The 15,941-nt window shown below is 41.2% G+C and overlaps 1 protein-coding gene across 2 annotated transcripts in view; it reads right to left on the bottom strand.

Moving 5' to 3' along the window:
* Positions 1-3,342: 3,342 nt before the first annotated feature.
* Positions 3,343-15,941, bottom strand: part of CAMKK1 (calcium/calmodulin dependent protein kinase kinase 1) — a 454,400-nt gene continuing 441,801 nt past the window's right edge. Inside the window, exons 16-17 of one of the 2 annotated variants that reach the window (XM_063457438.1) lie at positions 12,410-12,451; positions 3,343-5,729 (exon numbers count right to left, since the gene is read on the bottom strand). In XM_063457438.1, coding sequence (XP_063313508.1) covers positions 5,657-5,729; positions 12,410-12,451 — 115 coding nt within the window. In that variant the 3' untranslated portion in view covers positions 3,343-5,656. The remainder of the gene's footprint in view (positions 5,730-12,409; positions 12,452-15,941) is intronic. The other variant, XM_063457439.1, reaches the window with a different exon arrangement.

Here is a 15,941-nt window from a genome sequence, read left to right as displayed (position 1 = left end):
CTGCATAATTGGAAGTTGTTGCTCTGCAACTCTTAGGTCAATTATTTCACTTCGTAACATGTAAAAAAACATCAGTGGTGTATTTTGAATCACAAACCAGTAACCACGGAGACCAGTCTGTTAGTGCTTGGAATACATGAGAAACCCACTGTATTCCCAGGATCGCATGCAATCTTTAATCTGACATGCTTGCAATGGTCAGGGCTAATTACAAATAGAGAATTGTCAGGAATTTCACGACAAAATAGCTGAATTGAAAACATCCCCCAAGTCAGGGATTCTTCTAGCTCAGCTATTAAAACAAAAATATTTGCAATTCCTTTGTCGATCCCAGACAATTCATGGTTTAGTGAATAGCCCTGTTCGTATATGACAATCCCGTTTCCAACCCCAATGAAAATGGTTTGTTTGGTGTTGCCAAATTAATTTAAAGTGTGGTTATTTAAAAAATTCTAATAATAAATGTCTCTTCTCCCCCGCCCCCATTTAGCATAAATTACATACCTACAGAAACACACACACTCTGCATTATATACACACACTGCACAAATACACTGCATTCACTATACACACACTACACAAACACACACACTCTGCATTCATTATATACACACACTCTGCATTCATTATATACACACACAACACAAACACACTGCATTCCCTATACACACAACACACACATTGCATTCACTTTACGCACACTATGCACACTACACACACACACAAACTCTGCATTCACTATGTATACACACTACACACACTACACAAACACACTCTGCATTCATTATATACACACTACACAAATACACACTGCATGCACTACACACACACACACTACACAAACACACACAGCTCCCCTGTCTAAACCCACTGCATCCACTCCATGTGACATGTATATTTTGTGCATTTACCTTTAGAAATAGTTTATTTGTGTGAGATTTTCTGTACACCCCCCCCCTCCCTGCTTCTTACTTGGCCAGGAAGGCATTCCCTGGTGGTATGGACTGTGCAGTGGGGGTCGACTAAGCGCTTACTTACCTTCCCAGCAGCTCCCTTCAGCAGCTGAAGGAAGCTGCTGGGAAGGTAAGTAAGCGCTTGCTGCGGGCCCTCCAGGACCGCTGGGCTTGTCATGGGCCCGGCGGTCCTGGTATGTATTATCGGTAATATCGGTATCTCTATTTGCTGATACCGATAATGCCGAAAATACCGAATATCAGTGCGATATTGGCCAGACTGATAATCGGTCGATCCCTAGTGTCAAATCAGTGAGAGTCTGTTTGACTATCAGTGTGTGTCTGTCAATGAGTGTCAAATCAGTGAGTCTGTCTGTCAGTGGTGTCTGTGTGTTTGCAATTGAGTGTGTGTGTCACTGCCAGAGTGTGTGCTTAAAGGGACACTATAGGCACCCAGACCACTTCAGCTCATCACCCAGCCCAGAAGTGGTCTGGGTGCAATGTCACAGTCCCCTTAAACCTGCAAGTGTAAAGGGGGGCACAATAGTATCCCTTTAGAATTAGTTGGAAGAGTCTAAAGTGGATGGGGTGGGGTTTTAATCAGGAAGAGGTGTGGCCTTGACAGGAAGGGGTGGGGAAATTTAGATTAGGGGGTGACCAGGTTTGGTCATGCCTAGGGCTGCACAAAACCAAAATACACCACTGATGTCAACTAATATAAATAGAGTACTATTTTAAAAATAAAGTGGGAATACATTGAATTGCCTGTTTTAGTTAAATAAGAGTTGCCAATATTTCCAACTTTTAGAAACAGAATTGTCCCTGGACCTGTGGCCCAGCCAATTTATGTCCCGCGTTGTATATTGTCTATAAAAATGTGCTTTTGATATCCTATCTTAATTCCTTAGTGTGAAATATATTTTTTCGATAGATGCATGTTACTCGTGAAAAAGCTGAAAGTTAGGCTTCTAGACAACTCCTATTTTACGTCTACTCGTACAAATAGGGTGCCATTTTGCTGGGCATGTCATTGGCATCTTTAATAGAATGACATGTTGATGATGTCCAAAGATTATCATGTAATATGAGATGAACATACCGTATATACTAGAGTATAAGACGAGTTTTTCGGCACATTTTTTGTGCTGAAAAAGCACCACTCGTCTTATACTCGAGTCAAGGTCTGTATTGTGGCAACTTACATTGCCATAATACAGACCAGGACTGCCGTGCAGCTCCCGTCAGCTCTGTTCTGCTCACAGTGTAAGTCTTGCGACACCCGCGGCCGTCAGAGTGTTGCCACGGGTTACCGTGGCAATGCTCCGCGCGGCACACAGACCGCAAGACTTACACTTTGAGCTGAACGGAGGTGAAGGGAGCTGACAGGAGCTGCTGTAAAGGTAAGTAACAGCTCGCTGCCAACCCCCCCACTGAACAGCCAATGCCACTGGACCACCAGGGATTCACATAGCCCCCCTCCCTGGCCAGGCAACAAGCAGGGAGGGGGGACAACATTTTTTTAATGAAACAAAAAAATAATAAAATAATATTAAAATAATAAAAATGCCCTCCCCCCACCCAGTTTACACACAATACACAAACACACACACACTCTGCATCATATACACACAATGTGTGTGTGTATATAATGAATGCAGTGTGTGTGTATATAATGCAGAGTGTGTATGTATATAATGCACACACTGCATTGTATACACACACTGCATTCACACAAACACACACATTCTGCATTATATTCACACACTATATTCACACAAACACACACACTCTGCATTCATTATATACACACACTACACAAACACACACACTGCATTCATTATATACACACACTGTAAATAAATATTCAATTAATATAATTTTTTTAGGATCTAATTTTATTTAGAAATTTACCAGTAGTTGCTGCATTTCCCACCCTAGTCTTATAATCGAGTCAATACGTTTTCCCAGTTTTTTGAGGTAAAATTAGGGGCCTCGACTTTCGGGTCGTCTTATACTCGAGTATATACAGTATGTTGAAGATTTAAAAAAAATTACATATACTTTTTAAGTATGTTGAATAATTATAATAAAAGCAAGAAAAACATTTGCACAACTGAGGTATTTTAGTAATCTATATTAATGGAAGAATCAAAAACTGGTTACTTTCCATGGTAAAGAACTTATGAGACTGTTTTCTAGGTAATGCTAAAAGAAGATAAAATAAGTGATCTTGCATTTTAGGGTTTTTAAAACAAAACTCATTCTAATCATAAAACATTACTTTTTTTAAATTATACTCTTGTAAGTAAGGTATTATTCAGAAACAACCTGTATAGGTTTATAGAGTTTAATCAGATATAAAAAGAAATATATATGAGAGTAGATAGTTTAAAGAAAAACATTAAAATTGTGTTTTACTGAAGAAACAAAACAGTGCTAACATTCCTTCAACATTAGAGTGAAAAAAAACCTCAGCAGTGAGATACATTTCGGGTTAACAGTCAAAGCAGTTTGTGGGAGAAAAAGATGCAAGAATTTACATTTGCAACAAGGATCCCGAATATATTGATTAGAACAGAATTATTTAACCAATATTATCATTATTTGCCTCATTGTCATCAAACCCCATTCTAAATATTATTATATAATTATTATGCAATAATTATATATTATATAATCATTATATAATAAGGCTAAGGTGAGGTATCTTGTGAGACTTCTATAACTTATTAAAGCACTTTCAAAGTATCAATCAATACTGTATTATCAAGACACGTGTAAATTATTTATTTAAATTGTTCTTAATGTGCTCAGGACATTAACCTGCAAGTTGATCGGAATTGTAGGAAACTGAAAAATACTATTTAATTTATATAATAACAACTGTGTTTAAAAAAACAAAACCATATACACTCGATTGAACTTAATTGATCCCACTTCCAATATCATATATTGGAGGACATAATCACATTGTTAATCCCATGTACACAAACATTAGAACGTATTCTTAAAATTATTATTAAATAGCAAACTGTGGTAAAATGTAGACTGAATTGCAAAATGTAGTCAAAGATAGTTGATTTGGGAAAATTCTTCAACTCAGAGTAACATCTTTCATTATTTTTGCCTAAATTTTGGTATTCAAGCAAAACTTCCCTTCAATTTCCTGTTTAAATAAAGCAATATACTCCATGATCTTGCTCATCCTCATAGTGCCACTCTGGTATGCATTTGACTCAGCCTATTAAAAAAAGTGCATAATATAATTTTATATTCTATGTTATTTTAAACTATGTGCTAGCAAACACAAAAACGACCTAACAGTAATTCACACATTGTTTCCTAATAAGCACTGTAGTGAATAGACAATGTACAGAATAAAGGTCATTAAATGTTTATAGCATAAAAAATAAGTATAGCAAGAACTCCTTTCATTAGCCCGAGACCAGTTAGGCAGGCAATCAAGGGTAATTAAGTAATTGTTTAGTACAGTATAATTTCTTTAAATCTATGTATACATTAGATACCTGAACAATATTATAACATTTTTATTGAGATGTGTTTTATCCGTATTTGTGCTATTACGCGAATAGTAAACCGTGATGGAAAAAAAACATTTTGGCAGGGAATACTCTAATGGCCCTTTAGTAATCTTTTGAATGTATATTTAATGTTTGACTGTCAGGTAGAACAGTTATAAGCACAGTAAATAAACCTCAGTTGCTGAGCAACATTCTATGAGAGAATCTGAAAGGTTTTACTATGCAATTTCACTATGTGCTATTGGTCAGAATATTCGCTTTCTTTAGCTGTTGGTAGAAAACACGTAATTTTTCAGTAATTCCACCCACAAACAAAAAATACAATAAGCATTCAATGTTGAACTGATATACTGTCCCTTTAAATCAATGCACTACATTGCATGCTGGCAGAGTACTGCTTGTTTGTATAGATATAGAACATACAACCTAAAAATAGGTAATGTGGGTGTAGAGGTGCAATTCAGAAATAGCCCTTTATGTAACAAATGTAAACAGTTCTATACATTAGAAGGTCAGATGATAAAGACTAAGTCTGAAAGGGAACCTCCACCCTACTGTACTTGGAGGCAGAAGTTGTGCAATTTAACATCAACACAACACAGTAACATTATCTCAGCAGCAAGCATAGACTTCTGTATATGTATTACCTTAAATCCTTATTAATGTCATACTTTTTATATTAAAAAAAACATTGTCCTGGAGCATCTACAGCACAGTGCATAAAACTATGCCCCAGAAACTAGTCAAGATGCAGTATTTACAGATTATTAAACATCTTCCCCACATAAAGCTTTTGGTTCTTTTATTATAACTTGGACATTCATTGGTCAAGCAATCCTCAAGCTACACCGACTGCATAATGCAGAAGCACAGATGGAGATGAGGCACATGGTTGGTTTCCCTGTGTACACAAACATTGACACATACATGCATACCGACACATATAGCACAAGTGACATAGAATCTCCATGATGTGATAGCATTCTTCAGACATATGTAAACCTGTAACATCTTTTAACAAATACTTTCACCATGTTGTTGTCACATTAGGTTTTTGTCTCAGTCCAAAAACTTTGGTTTATGATGGTCATGAGTAAGTCTGTGCAATATAGGAATGCGCAGGCCACAGCAGCAAGTTCATTGAATCTGGAAATGTGATACTCATGAAGCTCCATCATCTTCCTCCACGTCTGGGAGCTCTGAATCCTTCAACGTTTCTCCACTCGCTTGTTTTCTACAAGAATGGAAAAGGTTGTGTCATCGCTAGTTCATGGTGACAAATATTATGTACAAAAGAGAAATTATGTTAACGCAGATACATAAAAAGGAAATCTGAATGCCACCAGTCAAGAGTGGCTCTACTCCAAGGTGATCCTTAAAACAGAGGAAGACCAGGTAGAAGTTGGATATAATTTCAGGTAAATTCATGAGACATAAGGCGCAAAAAGTTTGAGCTCCATCAAGGCTGATGTAGGCTCTTTGGAAACAAAATATTACACCTTAAAGCTCAATAAATCTGCATGGGTTTATCTTCAAATATTAATGGAACTGAGAGAATGTTGACAATTTAAATTTTAGCCTATATGTGCTTTCTACAGTAACTTACTATGGTGCATACCTACCATCTATAGTTTTATTTCAATAACATAACTATCTATAATTATATAACTGTGTGAAGAGATTTTATGCCACAAAAGCAATAATTACAAATGAACACGCCACAATATTATATATATATATATATATATATATATATATATATATATATATTTTTTTTTAGATTGTTTAGCTAATTAGGCTTCAGTGATTTAAAACTACCTTATAAAATGTTAACTCTATAAACAAAATGTAACGTATATCTCATTAGATATATGTAACCACAAGCCCATCTCCACCACTCTTTCTCTACTTTGTTTTGGCAGCATGCAAGTGTAAAATTATGCCAAGAATGAAAGGACACAATCTTTAAAAATTGTACATCATATGTCAGTTCTCTTATTAGCTTTAGATGACTGCACTATAAAAACTTGTTAATGGAAAATGGTGAAAAAAAAAAAAAATACCCTTGAATTTTTGAATTCCTTCCCTCTGCCATACAGAACATTAAAATAAAGCCAAATTATGTGTGATTTCCAGTAGTTTATTTCTCTTTCTTCAACAAACCATGTGGAGCATCAGTTGACACTTATCTCCCCATTATTTCTCCAGTGCCATGGAGAGGAGAGGTTAAAGAGACAGTGTAACTACGTAATCTCATTAAAGTAAAGTTGTTAAGAGTGCCTGTGGTCCCGAGGTGCCGTCCTTCTACTCTGCAACCATTTAAATGTTTTTTTAATGCTAAACGATAGTCTCCAGCAATCAATTTGATTCGGGAGGAGTACCTGACAGCCCAGGCAGCCGTCGCCTGGCAAATCAGGCACCCAGGGGCCATGTGATCGCTCTCAAAGAGTGAAGTCTCCCAAGTATAACAGTGCCCCCCATGTACAGGTTTTACAGTGTTTTGGAAAGTTAAAGAGCCAATATAAGGCTTGTATTTCATTTTTTTCCACATTGAAAGTGTTTGTGACTAAGTGGCTACTAAAATAGACTGGACATACCCCACTTGCAATACCTTGGGTTGTCTACTTTTGCAAATGGTATGCCATCATGGGGATAATTCTCATTCCTGGGCTACCATACACTCTCAAAGGTAACATTACTAATCTGGCGAATTTTTTTTTTTTTTTTTTTCTTTATTTTTGTCAGTGCATGAAAATGATACAGGCAGGCCTGTGGTGCCCCAAAGGCAGTCCTCAGGCTTTTCTTCCGCTTTACATGCGGGACACATGCATATCAGGCACCATTTTTTAAGTATAAACAGGCTTAATTAATCAACAAAAAAGACAGGCTATGGGACTTTCACCGTTTGTTGCAGACATTCAAGTCTAAGTAAAGGCTATTTCCTGAGAGATATCCTATCAGGACTTACTAACAATATTCAAGTCTGGGTGTCCTCATGACAGCCTCTACTACGCTTAAGCTTATAGCATGGTATGCGTTGGACATATTACAAAGCAATACATGAATGTTAAAGATAAGTTTAACCTGTAAGTAGACATGTTCTGTACCCTAGCTAGTTTGGTAATGTAACAAATTATGCAGGTTTACAATGCTAGCTATATAAACAGCTTAGTGCAGTTTGACTACATCGTAGTATGCAAGCTAGGTCTGAATATGTCGCCCTAATACATACAGGTCACTTTAATAAAGTTATCACCCTGGTTGCCCAGACAGTTTCAGTGAAGAGGGCCGTCAACATGGAAGTCTTTGGTTCTCATTTGCCGGGGTAGTCTCATCGCTAGCCGCCATCTGTTTTGTTCCTTGTGCATAACAGGAGGGGAGTATCCGTTAAGGCAGACATCTGAGTATAAGCCATCTCAGCTGAGTTGTTCGGTGCGCCCGGAAAGTGTTGTGTCTCGGGTCGTGATCCTGTTGGCGCAGGCGGGTTTGCTCTGCCTCTTTCTCCGTTGCCAGCTGCGGACCGATCTCTCCGCCCGCATCCTCGGCTGTGTCTCAAGAGGTGGGTGGTTTGCTGAGGTTCAAAGGGGCATGCGGGTGAGTGGCCGCTGCAGATATTCTTCTTATCGGCGCCCGCGATCTGCCCTGTTTGCCGATGCTGAGTGAGCAGCTTATGGTGTCTCCTGTCTGGGCGCCATCTTACATGGCCTCCGCCATCTTGGCTGCATCGCCCAGGTTGGTGGTTACAGCGGCCACTCTGCTGTGCCTTAGATGCTGAAGGAGGTCGGGGCTCCAAGGTGTGGACCGGGATCACCCCCCCCCGGCTCCCTGTAGATCCGGCTCCTGGCTGAGCTCTGATGGGCAGGATAGTGGGGCAGCGGCCGTCTGCCCCACTCACCGCCGGAATATGCCTCGGATGTGCCAGTGAGGAATCTTCCTCCAGGGGACTGAAACCCGTTGGGCCAGCCTCACCCTGGATCCAGTGCTCTCTGCCCGATGAGGGCCACCGTTGCCGGCCGGTTTTTGTGTCATAAATCTGGGTTTTATGGCTGATTTGATGGTAGAATGCAGGAGCTAGTCTCTCCTGCGACCGTCCAGCTTGGCGGTCCGGCCCCGACCCCCTAATCTGGCGAATTTTAATGTGAAAAAATGCAAAATCGAATGTGCTATGTTTGACCCTGTAACTTTCCAAAACACCATAAAACCTGCTAATGGGGGGTACGCGTGAGACATTGCTGAATACATGTATGTGCATTTTATTGCAGTAAAAGCGAACAGTATTTTGAAATCTTTTTAAAATCTTAATTCCTCACAGTTTTTTAAATTGTATTCATAATAAATTATGTTTCATATATGAATAGTTCATAAGAAATTAAAGCACTATTTCTCCTGAATAAAATGATATATATTAAGTGTGGATGCACTTAATATGAAAGAGGTGAATTACGGTTGAACAGACATATAGCGCAAATTCCAGGTTTTGTTTACACTTTGTTTTGATCAGAACGTGTACTATTGACTCCATCCTGAAGGGGTTTAAATCGCTTTATTAGGCTAGTGTATATATATTACCCTTGAAGTTCTCTGCCATTTAGGAGTTAAAGGAACTCTATAGTCACCTAAATTACTTTAGCTAAATAAAGCAGTTTTAGTGTATAGATCATTCCCCTGCAATTTCACTGCTCAATTCACTGTCATTTAGGAGTTAAATCACTTTGTTTCTGTTTATGCAGCCCTAGCCACACCTCCCCTGGCTATGATTGACAGAGCCTGCATGAAAAAAAAAACTGGTTTCACTTTCAAACAGATGTAATTTACCTTAAATAATTGTATCTCAATCTCTAAATTGAACTTTAATCACATACAGGAGGCTCTTGCAGGGTCTAGCAAGCTATTAACATAGCAGGGGATAAACAAATCTTAATTAAACAGAACTTGCAATAAAGAAAGTCTAAATAGGGCTCTCTTTACAGGAAGTGTTTGTGGAAGGCTGTGCAAGTCACATGCAGGGAGGTATGTCTAGGTTTCATAAACAAAGGGATTTAACTCCTAAATGGCAGAGGATTGAGCAGTGAGGCTGCAGGCATGTTCTATACACCAAAACTGCTTCATTAAGCTAAAGTTGTTCAGGTGACTATAGTGTCCATTTAAATAACTTTTGTGTTTGTTAATGCAGCCCTGGCTGTGACTGGTTTCATATTTACTCAGATGTTAACTTACTTGATGTTTTTGTTATATAAATCATGACACAGTGTAATATATCATGTGTTGCTGTTCATCTGAGGTTGTATTTACCTCATTTTAACCCCTTAAGGACACATGACGTGTGTGACACGTCATGATTCCCTTTTATTCCAGAAGTTTGGTCCTTAAGGGGTTAAGACCTGCTAATGAATAGATGAGTGTTATTATGTCCTGATAGTTAAAACCATAGAATTCTAAGAGGATGTACTTTCTTTTTCCCATGACTGTATATCACAAGCCAGAGATACCTAAAAATATAGACTTGTGGATTATCCTACCATCCCAAAACACATTGGAATAATACAAAACTATTTACTATATATCTTAAAATAAGCCCGGGGGGGCAGGGCCGGACAGCCCACTGAGTAGGCTGGAGTTCCTCAGCTTTAGCCCACAATACTGCCGATTCACCGGAAAGGTTACTCTATATTTTGAGTAAAAAAACTCTCACTACTAGAGGAATACTTTACATAGTACCTCGCTTGGGTTTTGTCAGCTCATGTGCAAGCTGGCTGTGTCTGACAGTCTTTGGGCCTACGAGCATATTGAAAGCGGCCGTTCCTCTGTCGACATTTAGTTCCAGTCTCATCTAAGCCTTCCCCCCCTCGGAGCGGCGAAGATTTTCCCGGTCCCCACTGATGGGCTCCTTGGACGTTCACATGAACTTTCCCAACCAAACTCAAGCTGGATGCCTGAGGCCAATAATATGGCTGACAACGTGTGGAGTGCCCCGACACATGCATACCTAATGGACTACCCGAGTGGATCCGCTTATGCTGGCAATCCATCATCTGTGCACAAGGATCTGGGACGAAATAAGCAACAGAGCAGTAAATACTTCATTCAAGGGTCCGAGCAGGACAGCCAAGTTTACAGTACCGAGCAACCAGGACACATAAGAGTTCCCACGACCACTCTCGAGCACAGCACGGGCGGTGAAGAAGCATAGGCTGACACAACGTTGTGATAAACCTACTGGCAGACGCCATCATTGCGTCCCCACTTGGCGCTTCACAGGGAGCTATACCAGCAAGTGTATCCCATGCTATCAGAGGGTTTACACTCAGCAGGGCCAACAGCTTGCAACAAGCTTATCAAGAAGCACAGTTCCTGATGGCAGGAATCATGGACGCACGGCACAGATTGGAGCTGGTGGGGAGCCACCTATGTTGCTCAGTGAACAGTCTTCCCTCTAAATTGGCAACAATCCATCCACAGGAATCCGCTGAGCAGCAGTATGAACAGTCAACAGATTCAATGCAAGTCTGAGTTTAAGATTGTAGCTGTGAGTCTATAGGCCTGCAACATATTCATCCTCCTACTGTTACTCCATTGCAGTTCATACCCTGTGACACACTCTTTGTTTTCTCTTGCAAAAGTTTTAATCTAGCTATTCACACCCACATTTCTATAGTATTTACTGTGTCTAGAATATCTTCTACAATTGAATATTTTGTTTATATAATGCACTTAAAGGGACTCTCCAGTGCCAGGAAGACAAATAGTTTTCCTGGCACTGCATGTCCCCTCACCCTCCCACCTCCCATCCCCGGTTGCTGAAGGGGTCAAAACCCCTTCAGTGACTTACCTGAGGCAGCGCCGATGTCCCACGGCACTGCTTCTGGGTCCGCCCAAGCTCCTCCCCGTCACCACGTCATCCGGCGGGGGAGACCTAATGCACATGCGCGGCAATGCCGCACACACGCATTAGACCTCTCCATAGGAAAGAATTGAAAATGCTTTCAATGCTTTCCTATCGGGATTTTAGCGACGCTGGAAGTCCTCACACAGCGTGTGGACGTCCAGCGACGCTATAGCACAGAAAACCTGTGCTAGAATCCCAGAAGTGCCCTCTAGTGGCTGTCTAGTAGACAGCCACTAGAGGAGGAGTTAACCCTGCAATGTAATTATTGCAATTTATGAAAACTGCAATAATTACACTTGCAGGGTTAAAGGTAGTGGGAGTTGGCAGCCAAACCACTCCAATTGGCCTGGAGTGTCCTTTTAAACATGTGAGTGTAACCTTATCTTTATTTTTTTTATTTAAAGTTGTGCTGCATACTCTAAATGCCAAATAATGTAATATCATCCAATGTATATTATATTATGTGATTTTTTTTTTTTTTTTTTTTTTTTAAAGACGTGTATGCTGTTCTGGCACGGATTGATTCTTTGCATTCCTATGCATAACAAAAATAAAGAATTATAACCAATAATAAAAATAAGCACAGTATCTGTAGAGTCCGAGTTCACCTGTTCCGTGATGATACCTATAAAAGAATATGATCTGATTATTATGGCAGCGAGAAAGTGCTACAAGAGTGCAGAATTTTGTAGAAAGCAAGCAGAAGGTTTGCCGTGCCTGCAGGAGAGAGGTTAGGTAATAAAAGCAATACTAGGCATATTATGTGTTAAATTGCACAATGCTGCTTTATCCTTTATATCCAGAAAAAAAAGAACATTATAAAGCACAAAAAAGCAAATATTTCTTAGCACTGGTTACAAAGGAACATTTAGGGAAAGCTAACACTGTCTTGAAGGACGGGGCAACGATAAAATTTGGTTAATTTTCAAGAGTGGGTGTTACTATAAAGCACAGAGTGGTAGTGGTAAGGACTGGAGACATATTCAACAGATGTCAGTGTAACCGGGGGAACAGAACATAGAAATTACCTTAAATACGGACGCAATTTTAAAGATGATTTAAACTGGCACCTGTTCCGTTGTGAAACAATGACATAACGAAAACACAAAAAAAGAAAGAAAACAACAATGAACTTGATGGCAATTTGGCAAACAATCTTATATATAATTCCAATCAGATGAATTAGATGAGTTTTGTTTGAGATTAAATTAAAATGTATGTGATTGGAGGATGTAGGCACACGGCATCAACTTACATCTCTTTAAAACCGCAGATGATGTATTAACCCATACAATTACAGATATAGGACAGCATAGTCACACCATTAAAACGTTGAAATGTGAATGGAAAGCCATGTGCCTGCTTCCCAAACGTCAAATAAACACAAAATAAAGATAAGATAGTTGGTGGTAGAAGACAATCAATTACAGATTGTGCAAATAAGCACATTACAGCATTGTGCAACTTTTTATCATATCATACAAGCACACGCGGCATGGCCCAGCCCTTGTAGCATACTTGCCTACATTGGCAAGTATGGTATGTATGTATGCATGGTGAGGCCATAATATCAGGACTGCACCAGTATATGTACATAACAGGCTGCTTGAGGTAAATGAAAGTCACGCTGTCACACTCTTTCTGGGAACATGCTTAGCATACTACTAAGGTAGCAGGACAGAGACATGGCTGCAGCCTGGAAGGGAGATTTAAATAGTGTGTGTGTGTTTGCACCCTTCAACAGCAATTTGAATGGCAGGGAACAGACAATCTTAGACACCCCAGCTGGTGTGGAACAAAAGTCTAGAAAATGACATAAAAAAAAAATATAATGGATAAATAATTGTGCACTTTGTCTTACAGGAGAGTAATGCAATCTTTTTTTTTTAATTCTTTATTTTTGATGTGCAGGTAGGAACATTGCAAGGACAAACGCCACAACAGCGTACATGTTGCATATAGAGTTAACAGTGGCCTAAGTACGAGCACAATTTTTCTTTTGATGGCTTAAATACATTCTTTTCTCAAACTATGAGTATACATAAAGGAATATTATCTCAAACTATGAGTATACATGAAGGAATATTATACACAGGCTGGGCGCATAGCTAACTTCTGAGAGTTACATTCGGTAACCCTTGCTGGGTGTAAACTAAAAAACGCGTAACACAAATGAATAACTGTGAGAGTGGGTAATAGTGGTATATCATTTTGTTGTGCTTTGCTGGAGGTTAAACATACCGCTATTCGGGCAGGTGTGCCTATGCAATACTTTTCGCGGAACTAACCCATGTGGTGTCCTATCAGAGCGTAGCATGTGGCTATAAAAATGCATGCATCCAAGGAGATTTTAGCAAATAAGCGATGCACACGTGACGTTCATGGAGTATATTAAAATAAAATAAATTAGGTTAGCCGTCGTGATGTCATCTAAATAAAATGTATATGCCTTTGTTATAGCTGGGCAGCATTCTAGCCATAAAAATGACCAGTGTGGTCCGAAAATACGTTCCTGCCAGTGGCTGTAGCGGGCCCTAGGGCTCCTGGTGTTAATCAGGCTCGTTAATGTGAACTGCTTTTGGGGTGTGTGTACCGTGGAAGGGGTACCCCTATGGTCGATTGAGCGGTGTCCGGAGGTGTTGGGCCAGGGAGTGCTTTGTGGAGGACGGTGTTTTACCCCCCCTTCTCCTCAGTATATGTTAGTATAGTTTGGTATGACATTTGAGTCTCGGGTGTGTCTTAACCCTGCCTGTCTACTATTCGTGTCTTGTGATGCCTAGTTGACTTCTAAGGTGGCAATACAGGGGCCGGGGTGTCCGGCCTGGAGTGAAGCGTTCCTATGTGTGTCAGACAGGGAATTAGTTGGTAAGTATGAGTAGGTGAAATTAAGAAACACAAAAATAAACAATGAAAAATAAAGTCTAAATCAACAAGTAAGTATAGTAGTTCAGTGAGGCATAGCAACCCAGTTCCGAAGTAGTGAGGTCTTACAGTTTCAGCAATTCTTTCATTACTGTGTGGACAGATCTTGGGTCTTTCACGCCGGGGTGTCGGTGTGGGTGCCGGGCTTTCTTGGTACAAAATTCTTCACCACGTCTGGGTTCCAGCTATGTCGCGGTTTGGTGACCCCGGAGGCTGTCGTGGGCTGTACGGCATCGGGAGGTAGTCCCAGCGTGGGCAGCAAGTCCTGAGCTCCCTGTAGGTCGAATATCTCGTAGGTGTTCCCGCCATGGGACACCTGCAGCGAGCGGTTGAAGCGCCACCGGTATGGTACGTTGTTTCGCTGGAGTAGCGTCGTAATGGGTTTGAGCGACCGTCTCCATGCCAGGGTACTGCCAGACAGGTCCGAGAAAAAGGAGAGGGACATATTTTCGAAGGAGTACTGGGGGAGATTCTTGACCGCCGCCATGGTTGTGGTTCTATCTGCTTTGCGTTGGAAGCGGAGTATAACGTCCCTGGAGGCCGTTGGTGGGGCTTTGGCCGATTTGGGGACTCTGTGGACCCCTCAAGGTTCATTGCTTTGACCTGCCGCGCGGGCATGAGTGCTGTTAGGAGCCTCCTCGCGAGGTGTGGGAGTTCTTCGGTCGGCAAGTCGTCAGGTACACCCCGTACTTTTATGTTGGTTGCCCTTCTAGTATCCTCCATCATGGCGAACCGCCGCTCAAAGGCCTCTGTTGTGGCCCGCAAGCTCGATATCTCCTGTTGCATAGCTGTGATAGCGGTGGCATTATTGGTGGATGTGTTCTCCAGAGTGTTCAGTCTCCCGGTTATGCCCTGGAGATCCGTTCGGAGGCCTGCCAATTCAGCCTGGATCGTGGTCTGCAGGCCCGCCAGTAATGTCTTGAGTACCGCGGTCGTGACTGGTGCATTTTCAGGGTCTATTGGTGTGGCTTTGGCTGCCGATGGACTGGGAGAGGGATATGTGTCCTCCTCCTGGGAGAGGTCGTCCGACAGGTCGGAATAAGTCTCCGGGTATTCGGCCATCTTGGGCCTAGCTGCTCCGCGGGCTTGGCGCCACATGGCTCCGATATCGAGGCCTAGTCTGGGCTCATCGGGCTTCGGCTTTTTGTTTTTTCGGCCCATGTCAAGTCCCCCGCTATTGCCTGAGATTTGTGGCTGTTTTGACCGATTTTGCTCTCAGATTGGGTGTTTTTTGGCTTGTAGTCGCAGGAGCTACAGTGCCGTGCGACTTCTCTGCTCTGCAGCTTGGCTCCGCCCCCGAGTAATGCAATCTTGTGGTTCTGGATCCATCCTATGCTTTATTATCTCTCCTGAACTCCTTGATACCATTATTTTTGTTATGTAGCTTCTATGCATCAGTGTGGTCTCCCTGACCAGCCTTGCACCCCTCCCCCGGCATGGTGCAGATTGATTGGAATGGCACCATCTGTACTACTGCTGCCCAAGTCATAAAGCCAAGCACAATCCATTACTGCTGCCTGTTGGCGGTATCAGTGGCTGGGAAGGAGGCCGATCCTGCGTGCTCTGTATGGTATATTATAGGAGTGGAACTTGCAGTGGACAGGCACATGTGGAATCGTATCTCTTCCACATCAAGCC

Source organism: Pelobates fuscus, chromosome 1 (genome assembly GCF_036172605.1).
Source record: "Pelobates fuscus isolate aPelFus1 chromosome 1, aPelFus1.pri, whole genome shotgun sequence".
Lineage (NCBI taxonomy): Eukaryota > Metazoa > Chordata > Amphibia > Anura > Pelobatidae > Pelobates > Pelobates fuscus.
The sequence above is the reverse complement of the archived record's forward strand: the minus strand, read 5'-3'. Positions and strand labels throughout refer to the sequence as shown.